At 41.7% G+C, this 20,461-nt stretch overlaps 1 protein-coding gene across 2 annotated transcripts; it reads right to left on the reverse strand.

The window, feature by feature from the left end:
* Positions 1-1,006: 1,006 nt before the first annotated feature.
* Positions 1,007-9,655, reverse strand: slc28a1 (solute carrier family 28 member 1). 2 transcript variants are annotated; one of them, XM_084168097.1, is made up of 18 exons: positions 9,637-9,655; positions 9,296-9,375; positions 9,132-9,208; positions 8,637-8,728; positions 8,199-8,388; positions 7,965-8,106; positions 7,556-7,669; positions 7,165-7,239; positions 6,988-7,068; positions 6,766-6,846; positions 3,802-3,927; positions 3,554-3,684; positions 3,259-3,427; positions 2,762-2,959; positions 2,314-2,395; positions 2,108-2,206; positions 1,840-1,951; positions 1,007-1,730 (listed from the first exon to the last, which is right to left on the reverse strand). In XM_084168097.1, the coding sequence occupies exons 1-18, from the start codon at positions 9,638-9,640 to the stop codon at positions 1,619-1,621; spliced, it is 1,965 nt and encodes a 654-aa protein (XP_084024223.1). In that variant the 5' UTR covers positions 9,641-9,655; the 3' UTR covers positions 1,007-1,618. The 2 variants fall into 2 exon arrangements, with proteins under 2 accessions (XP_084024223.1, XP_084024222.1); XM_084168096.1 differs by lacking the exon at positions 9,637-9,655 and having other exon boundaries at positions 9,296-9,511.
* Between the last annotated feature and the right edge of the window lie 10,806 nt (positions 9,656-20,461).

A 20,461-nucleotide genomic window follows, 5' to 3' on the forward strand; every position in this document is an offset into this window, starting at 1 on the left:
TTATGAAGTGGTTGCAACAATGGTGCTGGATACAAAGCCGTGGCCGTAAGCAGAGCTTTAATAGCTTGATGCAGATGCAAGGGGAGTGAAGTGCACCAACTGCCTTGTACATCTGAGATGTATATGTCTTGGTCATTGAAATTGAAATTGTTGATCATCCATTGGATCTTGGTGGTATAGCATGCTTTACGTTTTTCTATTATGGCAGTATTATGTCCTAAAACTATGCATTGCAGTCTTCCAAACACTGAGCAAAGACAACACTACTCTTGCCTCTTTACTGGGAATTTGTTTTTGTGCACTTTTTTTGTCAATGTTTTCTTGCCTTTTGAAAACTGCCAGGTTTTTGTAGTTCAGTTCATTTTTGTTGAACTTTGTTCAAACCCTGTAATCTGTTCATTGGAAAAGAACATGTTCACATGCTTAAGTCTGAACAGTACAGTACACCAATCCCCTTAACCTGGTTCTTCAAAGGATTGGCTCTTGTCATGATATTTAACTGACAAAGCCTTGAGTGTTGAAGAGCAGTAAGGGGATTACGGAAATAAATGCTGTAACTTTGGAATGCACATGTTTGGTGCCATTTAAACAAATAGGTCAACTCACAAAGTGAAAGAATAAGAGCTATAATATGAGAACCATGTACAAACTACTTTGGACCTGGCCCATTCTCACAGTAAAGCAGTAGCTCACCTCCAGCTGACTTTTGTGACTGAAAATTATATGCATTCACACCATTCACACTACTGGAGGGGGGGGGGGGGGGGGGTATTATCACTAGTTTGAAGCGTATGTACTTTTGGGAGTGACTGAGTGAGTGAGTGAGTGAGTTATGTGTGTGTGTGTGCGTGAGAGCGCACAAGAGGGATTAAGAGTGTTTGATATGTTGGCAGAATGCTACTGAAATTAATGTCCATGACACTGTAATATTTGGTATGTTATGTTGTGCCAACTGATTTTGTAAAATAAAAGTGTACATACAATTCTTGTCAAACATTCATATTCATATTTTTACATACAATACAGATTTTTACTTACAGATTTACTCTATGTAAATAATCCACTCTTACAATTTACAATCATTATATAGAACATTTCAGCATTTCTTTACATTGATTTCTATATATGTCCTCTGACTCTTTGAATGAAAGGGTGAATCTTTAGAACTAAATAACTATATTTATCATAATTAAAATCAAAAAGGCAACCTGTTAAAGGACTTGTTTTATCTGTACATGCTTTATCTTCATTTTGTAATTTCTGGACAGAGTTTAATCTACATTACTTATAGTACATTTACATTTTTTTTTTTACATTTTAGTCATTTAGCTGACGCTCTTATCCAGAGCGACTTACATGAGCAATTAGGGTTAAGTGCCTTACTCAAGGGCACATCAACAGATTTTTCACCTAGTCGGCTCGGGGATTAGAACCAGCGACCTTTCGGTTACTGGCACAACGCTCTTAACCACTAAGCTACTTGCCGCCCCGGCAGTAGTATTTCTGATTCACAATCAAATGTGAATAAAAGTTATGAAACATAATATATACATACAAAGAGCTGAATAAGTGTATCTACTCACTGGTAATCAACATATAAAAGGACTTACAGGAGGACCTAGTTACAAACTGCATTATCAAAGAGACCACAGCAGTTCGTAAAGTACAAAGTGGCGTTGGTCACCGTGCTCCAGGAGCCCTCGAATGAGATGGTCCCATTGTTCACAGTGCTGCAACAAAGTATTTGGTTAGATTTGGAGAATGATCTGTAGAGAAACTTGTTATATCCGGATATCTGCTCTTAACCCCTCTTTTACTGTTGTAATTGTTCAAACCTACCTTCCAAAGAGATCAATACAGCAGGCTTTTAGGTCTATAATTGTGGTGTTGAAAAAGGAGGTCCCGAAAACATCCAAACAGTCAAGAGGAGGAGGAGGAACAAAGAGAATACCTGGAGAGGTCACAAAGAAACAAAGCAAGCATGATGCTCCTGCACTCCTGCACATACTAATAAAAAAATTAACATGTGAGATGATACACCCAGGAGAGGTCAGATGATAGAGAAACTGATATCAAGAATAGTTTTGAAGTGAAAATAAGCACAGACCTGCAATACAGGCATTAATCAGAGACACACAGGTCCCAGTGAACAGGGCTCTCAACACTAAAGAGGAGATGTCGCCTCTTCTGGATGGGCATATGGAGGCTATAAAGTAACATCACAAGATATGGAAATAGTTAAAAATACATTCTAATGGATGGCAACACATGGAGAAAGATAAGGTGGTACAAAGTGTGGAATCTTATACTCACAAAGGCCTCCAATTACGATCCCCAGTGAGCTGAAATTGGCAAATCCACACAGAGCATAAGTGCAGATGATCTCTGATCTGACCTGTAAATGTGGAAACTCAGTACGTTAGAAGATTCTGCTACGACTGTGATGTGGTTGTCTCACCTAGCTATCTTAAGATGAATGCTCTGACTGTAAGTCGCTCTGAATAAAAGCATCTGTTAAATGACTAAAATGTAAGATACACTTACAGAGAAACAAAGCCACTTCCATAATACACAGGTCAATTCACAGGTCTTACACATGTGGAGGAATGTACACGTGTCCACATCCACATGTTTTGGTAGTAATCAGTAATACTACAGTATGCATGTACAGTAGTATTTCTGATTTTATTCACATAATAATTTCCAATAAGCACATACAGTATTTGTACACCAATTATAAGATTGGGAAAAGCATACTCACTGAGATCCATTGCCTCTCATCGTCAACAATTTCATCCAGACCGTTGACTCTGTTTCCCTTCAATTGTGACAGCTTCCGATAAGCCAAAAACTCATTGAGGAAGAGCTTGGTGCCGATTAGTTGTGCTACTGTGAAACTCTCTTCAAATGGTATCCCCATCATGAAAGCCACAGGCATGAACACATAGGAACAGATCATCTATGGGTGCAAAGAACATAATGAGCAAGGATAAATGATGGGGTTGATAGTTTCCAGTCTATAAAGTATCAACTTTATTTCGATGATTTGGACATCTTACCAAGGCACATTTAAATAATAATCATATCTTATTTTGTGATGTGCACAATTATTCAGCCATGCTGTTAAAATAAAAAAAATGACAAAGCGTGTCCATCACTCATCACGAAGTACTGGGTAAGTCATGGGTGTCAAGTCAAGACAAAGGGATCTTTAAATGTGAGATGGGATAAAGGTATGTGGCGCTACCTGGAGCATACCTCAAATGTGACAGAGTGAAATCCCACCAGGCCTCCCAGCCACCCAAGAGATGCATTGATGAACGCCAGTATCGCAAGGAATGCTATCAAGTTGGCAGCTATATTAGCAACAAGGCCTATTGATGCAGCTGCTCCACTGCTAGCTGCTTCCAAAATGTTCTTTTCATCACTGGGGAGTTAAGACAGCCCAATATGAAACACAGAAAGTATACTATATATACAAAATGCAGGGGAATGTAAAAAATTGGTAAATGGCAAACACATACACACTAACACAAAACACAAAAACACATACCCACAAGCCACTTTGATATTTTCCTCTGACGTAAATTTGCTCTCCTCTGTCTCCGGATAGGACAGCTTGGAGATAGCCAAGGCACATGGGGCAGCCATTACAGAGGCAGATATCAGAGAGGATGCATCAATCTGTGGGGCGATGAGCAATCTCAATCTCACATAACAATGAAGATCAGGCACATTAGAATTAACTGAGACAAAATATGAAAACCTGGGTGCATTGGAGGGATGACTCTTTGGTCCTACCCCAAATGAGATGAATGCACCCATCACACTTCCTGCAATGGTGGCAAAGCCTCCAACCATGACAGCATGCACTTCAGATTTGGTCATGTCCATCAAATAGGGGCGAATCAGCAATGGTGCTTCAGTCTGATGAAGAAAACATTATAAAGAGGAATATTTTAATAAAGAACTTTACACAGCAGGTGGATATAATCAGACATTTACATTTTTACATTTTAGTCATTTAGCAGATGCTCTTATCCAGAGCGACTTACAGTTAGTGAGTGCATTCCTTTTTTTTTTTTTTCATACTGGCCCCCCGTGGGAATCGAACCCACAAACCTGGCGTTGCAAACGCCATGCTCTACCAACTGAGCTACAACCCTGCCAGCCATTCCCTCCCCTACCTTGGACGACGCTGGGCCAATTGTGCGCCGCCCCATGGGTCTCCCGGTCGCGGCCGGCTACGACAGAGCCTGGATTCGAACCAGGATCTCTAGTGGCACAGCTAGCACTGCGATGCAGCCTAACAAAGTTAATTTAATGTTTGACGGATGCCCTGCGTCACTTGTTTTTTCATAACAATTGGAACGATTCATTTGATTCATATTAATATATTATTTTACACAATTCTTTAACGAAACGAACGATTACCATACAAATATTTTTACACAGCTGAAGCAAGCACACACGTTTTCTTCAGGAAATGTACCTTTTATTGTTTAGTCATATTTATCTTACCTTAGCAGTGTTTACTTTGCACTGGCTGACTAGCATCTATTGAATTGCAATGTCCCATAAATTGAATGCCCAAATCAACTGGAAGTATCTACAAAACAAGTTTTGCAGCCACATAATCCAAAACGAATGCTAGCTAAATATATTTTTACTAAAACGACTGTTCACCATAAACAAATTATTAATTTGATTCACATGATTTGAGCAATCATGGTGGATCGAATTATGTGAATCAAATTAATCATCTGTTAATTTGTTAAGATTTTACTGAGTTATAGTTCATATAAGGAAATCAGTCAATTGAAATAAATTAATTAGGCCCTAATTTATGGATTTCACATGACTGGGAATACAGAAATGCATCTCTTGGTCACAGATATCTATTTTTTTTTAAGGTAGGGGCGTGGATCAGAAAACCAGTCAGTATCTGGTGAGACCATCATTTGCCTCATGTAGCGCGACACATCGCATAGAGTTGATCAGGCTGTTGATTGTGGCTTGTGGAATGTTGTCCCACTCCTCTTCAATGGCTGTTGCTGGATATTGGCGAGAACTGGAACACACTGTTGTACATGTCAATCCAGAGCATCCCAAACATGCTCAGTGGGTGACGTCTGGTGAGTATGCAGGCCATGGAAGAACTGGGACATTTTCAGCTTCCAGGAATTGTGTACAGATCCTTGCGACATGGGGCCGTGCATTATCATGCTGAAACATGAGGTGATGGAGGCTAATGAATGGCACGACAATGGCCCTCAGGATCTCGTCACAATATCTCTGTGCATTCAAATTGCCATTGATAAAATCAAATTGTTTTCGTTGTCTGTAGCTTGTGCCAGCCCATACCATAACCCCACCACCACCATGGGGCACTCTGTTTACAACGTTGACATCAGAAAACCGCTTGCCCACACGACGCTGTCTGCCATTTGCCCGGTATAGTTGAAACCGGGATTCATCCATGAAGAGCACACTTCTCCAGCGTGCCAGTGGCCAACGAAGACTAGCATTTTCCCACTAAAGTTGGTTGCGATGCCGAACTGCAGTCAGGTCAACACCCTGGTGAGGACGACGAGCACGCAGATTAGCTTCCCTGAGACGGTTTCTGACAGTTGGTGCAGAAATTATTCGGTTGTGCAAACCCACAGTTTCATCAGCTGTCCGGGTGGCTGGTCTCAGACAATCCTGCAGGTGAAGAAGCTGGATGTTGAGGTCTTGGGCTGGCGTGGTTACACGTGGTCTGTGGTTGAAAGGCTTTTTGAACGTACTTTCAAATTCTCTAAAACGACGTTGGAGGCGGCTTATGGTAGAAAAAATAACATTCAATTCTCTGGCAACAGCTCTGGTGGACATTCCTGCAGTCAGCATGCCAATTGCACGCCCCCTTAAAACTTGAGACATCCATGGCATTGTGTTGTGTGACAAAACTGCACATTTTAGAGTGGCCTTTTATTGTCCACAGCACAAGGTGCACCTGTGTAATGATCATGCTGTTTAATGAGCTTCTTAATATGCCACACCTGTCAGATGGATGGATTATCTTGGCAATGGAGAAATGCTCACTAACAGGGATATAAACAAATTTGTGCACAAAATTTGAGAGAAATAACCTTTTTGTGCACATGGAACATTTCTGCGATCTACATACAGTAAGTGCATATTTTGTGTTTGAAAGATTATTTCTCCCTGATGTGAAAGTCAAGTTCCAAACGTTTACAAAACCGTATTGCAAGCGAGGATTATAAAGGTTTCTTACAGAGCGTCGGGATTGCATTTCTTTGATCCAGCTGTGGTCCGTGAGTTCAATTGAGATCTCTAGGGCTGGGTGCTATATCCCCTTGAGTTCTCGAGAGCTAATTAGGGGGTTACCCTGACCAGGACTCAAACTGTGGTCCCTGTGACTGTCATTCCAAAACCATTATTCAAAAGGATAAAATCTCTTGGTAAGGTCAGTAGGTATTGTACTAAGTTTGTTTAGGATTTTTACAAATTGTATTGTATGTTTTTCATACATTTTATTTTTATTTGCTCGCTCGCCTCACTTTAAAAAAAAAGTAATCTGTTAAACAGTAAATCAACTTTGTATTGCCTAATCCTCATTAATATTACTTTGTAAGACAATGTAAAGTGTAAACATCACTTAGTATAACTACTACAATGGTGTTATCTTAAGTATATGTTTCCTCCAGTAATTCTTATATTGAAGTAAGAACTGAAATACCCTCGACTACAAACAGGCAAATGTACCTGTCCAACAAATATGTTGCCTGCAACACTCAAGGTCTCAGTGGGTGAGGTTCCCATCGTTATCTGCATGACCCATGCGATCTGAAAGGGGAAAAACGCATGGCTTCTTGTAAACATAAATCATACCGTACACACAAACATAGAGCCATATGTAAATTATATGACTCTGCCCAAACCTAACACAGAAACTTCGTAAAGGGTAAATGTTTGAAGGTCTCTTACCTTAATGATGAGCCATTGCATTATTCCAAGGAAATAAAGGACTGACATTACACTGCTGAAGAATATTACAATGGGCAAAGCCTGGAGAAGGAACAGGGAAATATATTGATAAATCCTGGATTAATTATAAAATAACACAATGTTTCTAGTACATCTACTGAAATATTGCTCACTGACCTGAAATGCGAAGATGTGGTCTACTAGTGGTCCAAAAACAAATGATGACCCTTCTTTTGTGTAGTTCAAGAATATCTGAAATAATAAATCAAGAGGGAAAAGATGATTGTCTGGTCATATGTATTTATGTCAACAATGAGGCTCATAGTTTGTCATTCCATGCAACTAGCTACAATTGGGACTTGGATAATACTGTCTCATATCAATGGTTAAGACAAAATATCAGTTTTAGATTAAAGAAGCGTCTTTAAGAGGTTGTAAATAGCTTTATGGGCCATCTATCAGATTCCACTGTGCCTCATAAAAGAGGGACCTCCCAGATACAATGACAATTTCCAGGTAGTCAAGGTTTACTTCTTTAAGATAAGGAGCACTTCAGCAATAAAGATACCTGCACTTGTTCTCCAAGCCATTGGAAAGCTGTGAGTCCTGGCTCTGTCCTTATGACAAACAGTCCGATACAGAATTGTAAACCAAGACCCCAAAAAACTGGCCTCCATGCCACCTGAAACAGAGACAAACACACTTGACATAATCTTCAAACAATGTTTGGATATGCATTGTTGTTTAACAAGGGATTCTCCATAAAATGGTGAGTCATTGGAAGGAATTACTAGGTGTAACTGGTAAAAGACACACAAGGCCAAAAGACGCCCACAGGAAATTCAAAGTCTAAAGAAAACAGTCATAGATAAGAGGTTATAACCAATCACGTGTTATTACAGGTAGACATGCGTTATGGGAAAACCTGTACACTCTCACCCTGTGATGGGATCGGAGCGATTTGCTGTTATGCTTACCGCTGTCCTGTGGGCTGAGAAGATGTAAATGACTAGAATGAACATGCAGACCCCTCCAAATGAGATGAGCTGCTCTGGTCGCTTGCTTGTGTCCACAATGAGCCAAGTCACTAGCAGGGCCAGCACCGCAACAACAAAAACTCTAAAGAACCCACAACAGACTCTCAGTCAACAGAGAAATAGACACTCACCAAATTAATTCATTTAAAGTGTCCATATGAAATAACTGCTTACCCTATTATCCATCCCCGGAAATTGTTGAAGCATCTTTGAGCAGGTATGAAACATTTGGTTATGCTATCTCCCTTGTATGTCTTCAGAAGGTCATAGGCTTTGGAGACAACTGCCAAACTGGTGAGGACCACAAGGGCAATGGCCCTCTCAAAGTCCAATACGCAGGCTGTGATGAAGTATGCCACATAGCCTGTGATATTGAAACAAAGGTAAGATCAAAAGAGCATCACATTGTTGTGATAAGCAATTGGCAGGGGACTGATTCTTAGAACATTTAACTTTCATAGGATAATTCATAGGATACTGTACAACTTTCTAATTCAGTCTGGTTTTATTTTCTGGTATTTGCACAAAAGACAACCCTTATAATTAGCCATGCTCTATGTAAATTAGCAGCCCAATATGTCCATTTGTTAGGGTTAAATTAAAATAAAATACCTGCTCCGAGCAAGCCCAGCACAATGTATTTGATGGTTTTGGAGTGAGCTTTAAAGTAATCCTCTGTGGCATTAATAGGCTTGGAAATCTTACTAAAGAACCAATCAAAGAACAGGTTAGTTACCACGGCATATTACAAACAACCATTGTTATATTGATCTAATAATCAACAAAGACATTACAGCTTGTCTTTCTCTTCTGCACAATAGCTTGATGTGGTGTCAGGTAATGGACTACGCTGCCTTGTATTTATATTGGGAGGTTTCTCTTATCAGTTCAAAAACATGAAGAGGACTTCATGAAATAGGATAGCTCAAGATACAAGCAGGGACAAGATGATTGTCTGAAGCTGGAATTCAATCAAACAAACACATTACAGAAAAATCGTATTGTCTCTCTCGCTCTGCAAAATGTACAGACATTTACTGATACTAACAACACCATGTTACTGAGTGGGTGAGACAAAACTAAACTCATTTAGTTTGATTGGCATACCTTAAATATAATCCCAATCCTTTTCTTGACTGCTCCTCTTTGATACTGCTTCTGTTACTAACTGAAATGTCATCCTCCTGAGAGGAATGAAGTGTCTGTTTATTCATCAATTCACATACTGTACATGTTGAAAAATGTAAGCATGCAATTTCTTCTTTACATACCTGTGTTTCAAATCCCTGATTGACCACCCCAAGTCCATTGACATGAGACACAACCTTAAGCACTGTACCAGTGGCTTCCGCTGAAAAGGAGAGGCAATGTTTAGTCATTTGTATCAGCTGTTTGAAAAACAATGTTTTCACCACACTCAATGGAGCCAAAACCGTCAAGTCTATATTTCCTCTGTGAAACACGTTGGGATTCTAGCCCCCAGGGAGGGTGAAAGCATTCCCACACTATCCTCATGGTCATCTTGTGGAAAACAGTCCTCAAAAACACGTTTTATTCGAAATTGCCTTAAACAAACGTTCAATTTAGGAAAACAGGAATGCCAATAGCTTACTCATTGTGCACGCTCTTAGTCTGTGGGACGAATGCTATGTTGTAAAATACTGTGCTGGGAAATATGCCTTCCTTGGGTAATCTTATCATTAATTAACAGACAAGTTCAAGAGAAGCTTTAATCAGTTTCTCAGGCAGTCCTTGACGTAGGCATGCATGTGGCAAGTGTTGGGATTTATTGACAGACCATTTAAAAGCAATATTAGATTAGAGGCATTCTGTTTACTTTGGAAACCAAATACTCCACTTTGCCCATTCAGCAAAAACAAATAACATTTGATTTTTGACATAGGCCTAACCATGTAATAACAACCAATATGCAATGGTTCATTATACATAACTGACTTTGTTAGGGTTACATTCCTACTAAAGAGTTCATACAGTATAGTGTATTATCCTACAGGTTTATCTGGAGAACCCTCCACCCTATCCTCTATAATATTATGTCATAAGCAGAAAAACAGCAGACCTAGCCCTTTTTTTTCTCCAGTACAACCATAACATACATTTTACATGTCATATAAAGGGGCTCTTTGAAAACATATGACACATTTAAAAAGCTTTAGACAAATATGTACTTAAACATTTAATCTTAAAGATTGCCAATTTTTTTCAAGTCACAAAGGCAGTGCTATTTGCTTTCTGTACACAAGATGCCAGTGTTGCACAATACAAATTCTGCTATGTTGGTTTGTGTGGACGGTATAACCAACGATTTTTATAACTTAACCCAAGATAGACCACTGCCCGTCATTTCCAATGGGAACAAATTAGTCCTAGTGGGCAGAACAAGCAAGGAGGGGGGCAGAGCCAAGCACGAGCTAGCGAGATCCTATAGGCGCGTTCTAGCATATATTTGTATATTTCCTTTAGGGAACGCCTACTCTGAAGTGCACATGTGCAATAACTTAATTTGCCCTTGCACTCCTAAACAACACATTTTTTTAGTTTTTTTGGCAAAAGGTAAAATCTACATAACTTAGTCCACTCTGTTCGTAACAGATTCTAGTTTTGGGAACTGAAAACTGTATTGAGATCAAATGTTTTATCGATCAGAAAATGTGCATAATGTTGGCCAAAATCCATCTCCCTTCATCTTCTCCCACTGCCGGTCACTAGGCTTCCTCTCATCACCATATTTGGTGGTTAGTGGAAACGCCAACCGGATTATTCACACTTATACATCCGGTGAAATATCTGGCTCATTGTTCTGTGCTATAACTGCTGTCAAGATCCTATATGCTATTGGCTTCAATAGGCTGTTTAGTTGTTTTTCAACTATACAAACTCAACTCACTTAAAGGGATACTTCGAGATTTTGGCAATGAACTCGTGGATACCATTTTTATGTCTCTGCATGCAGTTTGAAGGAAGTTGCTAACTAGCGCTAGTACAATTGCTATTTAGCGTTAGTGCAATGACTGGAAGTCTATGGGTATCTGCTAGCATGCTAGTAGATACCCATAGACTTCCAGTCATTGCGCTAACACTAGTTAGCATTGGCTAACAGAACTACCTTTAACTTCCTTCATACTTGACAGAGACAAAAATGGTATCCACGAGTTCATCTGACTCTTGGGAAGTAGATAAAAATCCCATTACCAAAATCCCGAAGTATCCCTTTAATATTCATAAGTTGTTTGGAAAGATGGATACATACAGTGACGGAAAAAAGTATTTGATCCCCTGCTGATTTTGTACATTTGCCCAATGACAAAGAAATGATCAGTCTATAATTTTAATGGTAGGTTTATTTGAACAGTGAGAGACAGAATAACTACAAAAAAAAGTATAAATTGATTTGCATTTTAATGAGGGAAATAAGTATTTGACCCCCTCTCAATCAGAAAGATTTCTGGCTCCCAGGTGTCTTTTATACAGGTAACGAGCTGAGATTAGGAGCACACTCTTAAAGGGAGTGCTCCTAATCTCAGCTTGTTACCTGTATAAAAGACACCTGTCCACAGAAGCAATCAATCAATCAGATTCCAAACTCTCCACCATGGCCAAGACCGAAGAGCTCTCCAACGATGTCAGGGACAAGATTGTAGACCTACACAAGGCTGGAATGGGCTACAAGACCATCGCCAAGCAGCTTGGTGAGAAGGTGACAACAGTTGGTGCGATTATTCGCAAATGGAAGAAACACAAAAGAACTGTCAATCTCCATGCAAGATCTCACCTTGTGGAGTTGCGATGATCATGAGAACGGTGAGGAATCAGCCCAGAACTACACGGGAGGATCTTGTCAATGATCTCAAGGCAGCTGGGACCATAGTCACCAAGAAAACAATTGGTAACACATTACGCCGTGAAGGACTGAAATCCTGCAGCGCCCGCAAGGTCCCCCTGCTCAAGAAAGCACATATACAGGGCCGTCTGAAGTTTGCCAATGAACATCTGAATGATTCAGAGGAGAACTGGGTGAAAGTGTTGTGGTCAGATGAGAGCAAAATCGAGCTCTTTGGCATCAACTCAACTCGCCGTGTTTGGAGGAGGAATGCTGCCTATGACCCCAAGAACACCATCCCCACCGTCAAACATGGAGGTGGAAACATTATGCTCTGGGGGTGTTTTTCTGCTAAGGGGAGAGGACAACTTCACTGCATCAAAGGGACGATGGACGGGGCCATGTACCGTCAAATCTTGGGTGAGAACCTCCTTCCCTCAGCCAGGGCATTGAAAATGGGTCGTGGATGGGTATTCCAGCATGACAATGACCCAAAACACACGGCCAAGGCAACAAAGGAGTGGCTCAAGAAGAAGCACATTAAGGTCCTGGAGTGGCCTAGCCAGTCTCCAGACCTTAATCCCATAGGAAATCTGTGGAGGGAGCTGAAGGTTCGAGTTGCCAAACGTCAGCCTCGAAACCTTAATGACTTGGAGAAGATCTGCAAAGAGGAGTGGGACAAAATCCCTCCTGAGATGTGTGCAAACCTGGTGGCCAACTACAAGAAACGTCTGACCTCTGTGATTGCAAACAATTCATTAACATGCGTTTTTCTGGATTTTTTTGTTGTTATTCTGTCCCTCACTGTTCAAATAAACCTACCATTAAAATTATAGACTGATCATGTCTTTGTCAGTGGGCAAACGTACAAAATCAGCAGGGGATCAAATACTTTTTTCCCTCACTGTACATCTCACATTTGAAAGAAGCAGAGAAGGAGAAAACCAGTTCCATGAGTGCATCTAATGACAGCTATTTGTTCTACTCATTACTGCTCACAGCTAAAACAGTCTCAGACATCAGACAAAGTGACAAAGTGCTAGGGAAATGGAGACAATATAGCTGAACCGCATAAAAATCAACGGGCCATCAGTCCATTCCAGAGTAGGATGAGAAATTGAGAATACATTACTGGTCATTTAAAAGTAAGCTCTGGTGATGTTCACTGGCTATTAAGCCATATTTGAAGACAATTAAGTGTATTAACAGGTGTTAATGACCACATTTATGGATTTTGCTGCAATTAAACTGAGAAGGACATGAGTCACTGATTTGGTCTCACCTAAGTGTCCTTTAGCAAATGATTCCAAGTAAATAGCGTATGATTCATACCATTTCATTGTATGGTTTATAGATCCATTTATAAGAAATACATTAAGTAACAGCATGATTTGGCACATTTTTCTATAGGCTCTATTCAGTGATGTAACGGTCCTGTTTTAAATGTATTAGAAGCTAAATTTGATGACATAGTAGCCATTGTAGAAAAATGCTGTCCTGTTTGAAATGTATCACAAAACATAGCACCTTGTGTAATAAAAGCTTTCCAATAACCAGAATTTGTCTGGCAAATTCAGTTGCCCATAGCCCATCTATTATGAGGCCCAGGGTGTGCTCAATGTGCTCAGTGTTCACAGAAGCAGTTATGGAGCTTAGCATCTAATGTCTAATGCAGTTATGCTATCAAAAATGGAAATTCGCCCTCAAAAATGTGTAAGCGACAAGAATTTTTATAAGATTGATTAGTGTTCATCAACTGAAAGTCAGATCCTAGCATAGACTGGTCATAAGACACCAACAGAATGTTATTCATAAAGAATAAGTGAAATACATAAGCGTGCAAAGAATGCCCTGTCTACATCCTCTGGGCTTTAGCAGCCTGGATAGAATATCCAGAGACCTATTCAAAACAGCTGAGATTTCACACAATTGAAACATCTATTCAAACCAAAGATTCAAGGCCCATTTAGCCTTTAGGAAACAATCGGAGGCTATAGATATTATTTATTTGAATTATTTATTTAACCAGATGTCACATAGAGATTTACATATTTTTAAAGTGAGTCCTGGCCAAGAAAGCAGCATAAAGTTACATGCATGAGACATTACATAATGAATGGAAGTTAAACCAGTGCAAAAAGTATAAAAAACGTATGAGGTTTCATAGCAGTGAATACCTACAGTAAAGGTGCATTTTACTCAAAACCATCCTCAATTGGCACCCTCACCACCCAAACTGGTCTCAGAGAATGTTTTATTATTCTGTACATAAATCCAAGATACTAGGATGGTTACTTGGCATGGTTACATAAGACAGATGGTTACTTAAGGCAAAAACAAAAGGAGGGTGGTTGTTTGGGGTGGGTGTATAACACGAACATCTAGCATCCCAAAAGTTGTGACTCAAATCTCATCACGGGCAACTTTAGCATTTTAGCTAATTAGCAAATGTTCAACTACTTACTACTTTTTAACTACTTTTCAACTACTTAACATGTTAGCTAACCCTTCCCCTAACCCTTCCCCTAATCCTTTACATACATAATAATACGAAATGCTCTGAGACCAGATTGCCCCACCAGTCCACCGCCAGTACAGGCCCCAGAACACAACACACACCAGCAACCCAGACCCAAGACAAACACCCCCAGCTAAAATCCAAAGACCCCACAACAATGCATTCTGCATCATCATGAGACCCATGGTTCCCAACTCAGAGCACCACATCCAAAAAACCAGTTCACCGACGCTGCACCAACAGTGGACCAACGAAGGCAATACCCAAAGACAGTCTCCGAGCAAAATGCTCCTCAAAAAAGAAAAGGCAAAGTTTATGAAAGGCTTCAGGTTTACATTTGCGTGTTTGAGACAGATTAATAGTAAAACACATTAACGCGAGTATACAAATGACGACGTGGAGCTCAGTTAGCCTACTTTCACTGGATGGCTCACACTTTCTAAAGAAGCCTATAGGACTACAACAGGGCTTTCACAGAGACTAGGCTACTACTAGGCTAAATAGCTGACGATCACAAAAACAGACCAAAAACAGCGACAAACAAAACATCTGATGAAAGAAAGAGAACAGTTAGCTACTGCATTTACAAATAAACAGTGAATATTAATAGAAATGCAAATACATGAACTTAAACAATCACATTAATGGAGTGGTTTCCTCTATCTCCTTGGACCCCCAAAGCCTCTCCACACAGCGTAGGCCTAATCTGCAAAAAAGTACAAACAAAGGACAATGTAACAGTGATACCTTTCAAAGCAATACACATTTGGATTCTGTCAAAAGTGAACAAACATACACTGATACAGTTGAAGTAACAAACATAGGCCTACCTTCTGAGCACAGTCGACCACAACCAAACAATTGCCTTCAAGCCAGACAGACACAGCGACACCACAGCAGGACATACCTTCAGGTAAATTATGCAGAAAAGCTTATAGATTAGACTACTGGAATGCTCTACTCTCCGGCTACCCGGATAAAGCACTAAATAAACTTAAATTATTGCTAAGTACGGCTGCTAGAATCTTGACTAGAACCAAACAATTGGATTATAATTATTCCACTGCTAGCCTCTGGCTTCCTGTTAAGGCTAGGGCTGATTTCAAGGTTTTACTGCTAACCTACAAAGCATTACATGGGCTTGCTCCTACCTATCTCGCTGATTTGGTCCTGCCGTATATACCTACGGTCTCTCTCTCTCTCTCTCTCTCTCTTATGAAAAGCCATCTGACATTTACTTCTGAGGTGCTTTGCACCCTCTACAACCACTGTGATTATTTTATGACCCTGCTGGTCATCTATAAACGTTTGAATATCTTGAAGAACGATCAGGCCTTAATGGCCATGTACTCTTATAATCCCCACCTGGCCACCCCTCAGAGCCTGGTTCCTCTCTAGGTTTCTTCCTAGGTTCCTGCCTTTCTAGGGAGTTTTTACTAGCCACCGTGCTTCTACATCTGCATTGCTTGCTGTTTGGAGCTTTAGGCTGGGTTTCTGCTGATGTAAAAAGGGCATTATAAATACATTTGATTTGATTTGGTTTGAATGAAAGCTCTCATCTGAACAGGTGTAACCTTCGGTGCTTTTATACTGTTTGAACTTTCTGCTATTTAGGGTCCCGTGGGAAACACTGACCAAAATTGTGATTCCTATCCTTATCCTACCCTGTCACACAATGCAGTGTAACAAATCTACCCATAGAGATAGATAGAGGACTGATCTTTGTATCTGTGCCATTATAGCGTCTGTGAAAGCCTGGGCAGCACCATTGAAGTAGTCAATTAAATGTTTTCTTCACGATTGGCTGATCCCTCCTCACCAGGAGGGATCAGCCAATGAAGTTTGCTGTGGTTAATAAAACACAATTTCCCACCACCATTTTCAGATTTTAAGACAACCTATGATGTTGCACACCCTTGGCTGTTGTACGAAAATCTGAAAATTGTGGTGGAAAATTGTGTTTTAAGACAGTACACATATTTTCCCCGTTTTTTTCAGATGGCACGCCATTAAAGCTAATCAAACCTCTTCGATATAAAGTGTAGTTAAGGGGAGCTACATGGTTCTGGTTCCAGTTCCGACCGACATTTTTGCTTAAGATAGCTAGGTGGGACAACCACATATCACAGGCATAGAAAGTACATTTCCTCAATGACATAGCTGTCAGTAGAGTGTGTGTGTGTGTGTGGGGGGGGGGGGGGGGGGGGGGGGGGTCGAGGTGAGGAGGAGGTTTATTTAAGATACTGTTTGAAGAGCTAGTGTTTCAGATGTTTTCGGAAAATGGGCAGGGTCTCTGCTGTCCTACCATTGGGGTGCCAGGACAGAGAAGAGCTTGGACTGGGCTGAGCGGGAACTGCCCTCCCGTAGGGGTGGGAGGGCCAAGAGACCTGAGGTGGCAGAACGGAGTGCTCGGGTTGGGGTGTAGGGTTTGAGCATAGCCTGATGGTAGGGAGGGGCAGTTCCTCTTGCTGCTCCGTAGGTAAGCACCATGATCTTGTAGTGGATGCGAGCTTCACCTGGAAGCCAGTGGAGTGTGCGGAGGAGCGGGGTGACATGAGAGAACTTGGGAAGGTTGAAAACCAGGCGGGCTGCTGCGTTCTGGAAAAGTTGCAGTGGTTTGATGGCACAAGCGGGGAGCCCAGCCTACAGTGAGTTGCAGTAGTCTAGACGGGAGACGACAAGTGCCTGGATTAGGACCTGCGCCTCTTTCTGTGTGAGGTAGGGTCGTACTCTATGGATGTTGTAGAGCATGAACCTGCAGGAGCGGGTCACTGCTTTGATGTTTGCAGAGAAGGACAGGGTGTTGTCCAGGGTCACGCCAAGGTTCTTTGCACTCTGGGAGGGTGACACTGTGGAGTTGTCAACCGTGATGAGAGGTCTTTGAGGGGCAGGCCTTCCCCGGGAGGAAGAGCAGTTCCGTCTTGTCGAGGTTGAGCTTGAGGTGGTGGGCCAACATCCAAGTTGAGATATCTGCCAGGCATCCAGAGATGCATGTCACTACCTGGGTGTCAGAAGGGGGAAGGAGAAAAGTAGTTGGAGGAGAAGGTGGAAATGAGTTTCCTATGGTTAGAGTCAGAAGCTTGAAATTTAGAGTGGTAGAAAGTGGCTTTAGCAGCGGAGACAAGAGGAAGAGAATGTAGAGAGGAGGGAGTGAAAGGATGATAGGTCCTCCAGAAGTTTCGTTTTCCTAAATCTTCTCTCAGCTGCCCGCAGCCCTGTTCTGTAAGCTCACAATGAGTCACTCAGCCACGGAGGAAAGGGGACAGTGCGAGTGTGAAGCAGGATGTGAAATTTGACACCACTTGAAGCTGGGATGTCCCTCCTACCATTTCATTCGCTCTTCCAACTGTCCATCAACTCCTGGCTCCTTACATCATAACGCAGCAGGAGTGAGTAGTTTTGTCACTGTAGCACATTTAGAGATCGATTTACAGCCAATAATATTAAATAATTAATTGATTTTAAACAAAAAACACTTTCTGTTTGTCATAGATGGATAGAATTAATATGAGATGAAAGGTGAGTTCCTAGCGAGTTCAGGAAGCCAAGCTAGAGCTCTGTGAGATGTTCACAGCAATGGGTGCAGATGTTTTGATCAAGAAAGACCTTTAGAAAATATGCACATAAATATACACTGCTCAAAAAAATAAAGGGAACACTAAAATAACACATCCTAGATCTGAATGAATGAAATAATCTTATTAAATACGTTTTTCTTTACATAGTTGAATGTGCTGACAACAAAATCACACAAAAATTATCAATGGAAATCAAATGTATCAACCCATGGAGGTCTGGATTTGGAGTCACACTCAAAATTAAAGTGGAAAACCACACTACAGGCTGATCCAACTTTGATGTAATGTCCTTAAAACAAGTCAAAATGAGGCTCAGTAGTGTGTGTGGCCTCCACGTGCCTGTATGACCTCCCTACAATGCCTGGGCATGCTCCTGATGAGGTGGCGAATGGTCTCCTGAGGGATCTCCTCCCAGACCTGGACTAAAGCATCCGCCAACTCCTGGACAGTCTGTGGTGCAACGTGGCGTTGGTGGATGGAGCGTGACATGATGTCCCAGACATGATGTCCCAATTGTGCTCAATTGGATTCAGTCCATAGCATCAATGCCTTCCTCTTGCAGGAACTGCTGACACACTCCAGCCACATGAGGTCTAGCATTGTCTTGCATTACGAGGAACCCAGGGCCAACCGCACCAGCATATGGTCTCACAAGGGGTCTGAGGATCTCATCTCGGTACCTAATGGCAGTCAGGCTACCTCTGGCGAGCACATGGAGGGCTGTGCGGCCCCCCAAAGAAATGCCACCCCACACCATGACTGACCCACCGCCAAACCGGTCATGCTGGAAGATGTTGCAGGCAGCAGAACGTTCTCCACGGCGTCTCCAGACTCTGTCACGTCTGTCACATGTGCTCAGTGTGAACCTGCTTTCATCTGTGAAGAGCACAGGGCGCCAGTGGCGAATTTGCCAATCTTGGTGTTCTCTGGCAAATGCCAAACGTCCTGCACGGTGTTGGGCTGTAAGCACAACCCCCACCTGTGGACGTCGGGCCCTCATACCACCCTCATGGAGTCTGTTTCTGACCGTTTGAGCAGACACATGCACATTTGTGGCCTGCTGGAGGTCATTTTGCAGGGCTCTGGCAGTGCTCCTCCTGCTCCTCCTTGCACAAAGGCGGAGGTAGCGGTCCTGCTGCTGGGTTGTTGCCCTCCTACGGCCTCCTCCACGTCTCCTGATGTACTGGCCTGTCTCCTGGTAGTGCCTCCATGTTCTGGACACTACGCTGACAGACACAGCAAACCTTCTTGCCACAGCTCGCATTGATGTGCCATCCTGGATGAGCTGCACTACCTGAGCCACTTGTGTGGGTTGTAGACTCCGTCTCATGCTACCACTAGAGTGAAAGCACCGCCAGCATTCAAAAGTGACCAAAACATCAGCCAGGAAGCATAGGAACTGAGAAGTGGTCTGTGGTCACCACCTGCAGAACCACTCCTTTATTGGGGGTGTCTTGCTAATTGCCTATAATTTCCACCTGTTGTCTATTCCATTTGCACAACAGCATGTGAAATTTGTCAATCAGTGTTGCTTCCTAAGTGGACAGTTTGATTTCACAGAAGTGTGATTGACTTGGAGTTACATTGTGTTGTTTAAGTGTTCCCTTAATTTTTTTGAGCAGTGTACAAACATGTATTTTAAAGTTATAAGGGAAAGTGAAATCTTATACACTGAACAAAAATATAAACGCAACATGCAACAATATCAAAGACCTTACTGTGTTACAGTTCATATAAGGAAATCAGTCAATTAAAATAAATAAATTAGGCCCTAATCCAAGGTTTCCCAAAGTCAGTTCTCGGGACCCGAAGGGGTGCACGTTTTGGTTTTTGCCCAAGCAGTACACACCTGATTCAAATACTAAACTAATAATCAAGCTTTGATAATTTGACTCGGTGTAGTGTTACGGCAAAAACCAAAACGTGCACCCCTTGGGGTCCCGAGGAACGAGTTTGGGAAATGCTGCCCTAATCTATGGCTTTCACATGATCGGGAATACAGATATGCATCTGTTGCACAGGAGGTTGGTGGCACCTTAATTGGGAAGAACGAGCTCGTGGTAATGACTGGAGGGGAATCGGTGGAATGGTATCAAATACATCAAACACATGGTTTCCAGGTGTTTGATGCCATTCCATTTGCTCCGTTCTGGCCATTAATATGAGCCATTCTTCCCTCAGCAGCCTCCACTGATCTTTTGGTCACAGATACCTTTAAAAAAAAAAATAGGGCGTGGATCAGAAAACCAGTCAGTATCTGGTGTGTCCACCATTTGTCTCATGCAGCACGACACATCTCCTTCGCATAGAGTTACTTGATCAGGCTGTTGATTGTGGCCTTTGGAATGTTGTCCCACTCCTCTTCAATGGCTGTTGCTGGATATTGGCGGAAACTGGAACACACTGTTGTACACGTCGATCCAGAGCATTCCAAACAATGGGTGACATGTCTGTTGAGTATGCAGGCAATGGAAGAACTGGGACATTTTTAGCTTCCAGG

This window comes from Coregonus lavaretus (genome assembly GCF_964263955.1).
Source record: "Coregonus lavaretus genome assembly, chromosome: 9".
Classification (NCBI taxonomy): Eukaryota; Metazoa; Chordata; class Actinopteri; order Salmoniformes; family Salmonidae; genus Coregonus; species Coregonus lavaretus.

What these genes read in the sequence shown, in the direction of transcription:
- slc28a1 (XM_084168096.1), bottom strand. Translation starts at nt 9,403, where the DNA reads ATGACTAAACATTGCCTCTCCTTTTCAGCGGAAGCCACTGGTACAGTG. An exon ending in GGCTTGGAGAACAAGTGCAG is followed by an intron (nt 7,240 to 7,555) that starts GTATCTTTATTG and finishes TTATTATTTCAG; the next exon opens with ATATTCTTGAACTACACAAA. An exon ending in TTCACTCTGTCACATTTGAG is followed by an intron (nt 2,960 to 3,258) that starts GTATGCTCCAGG and finishes TTGCACCCATAG; the next exon opens with ATGATCTGTTCCTATGTGTT.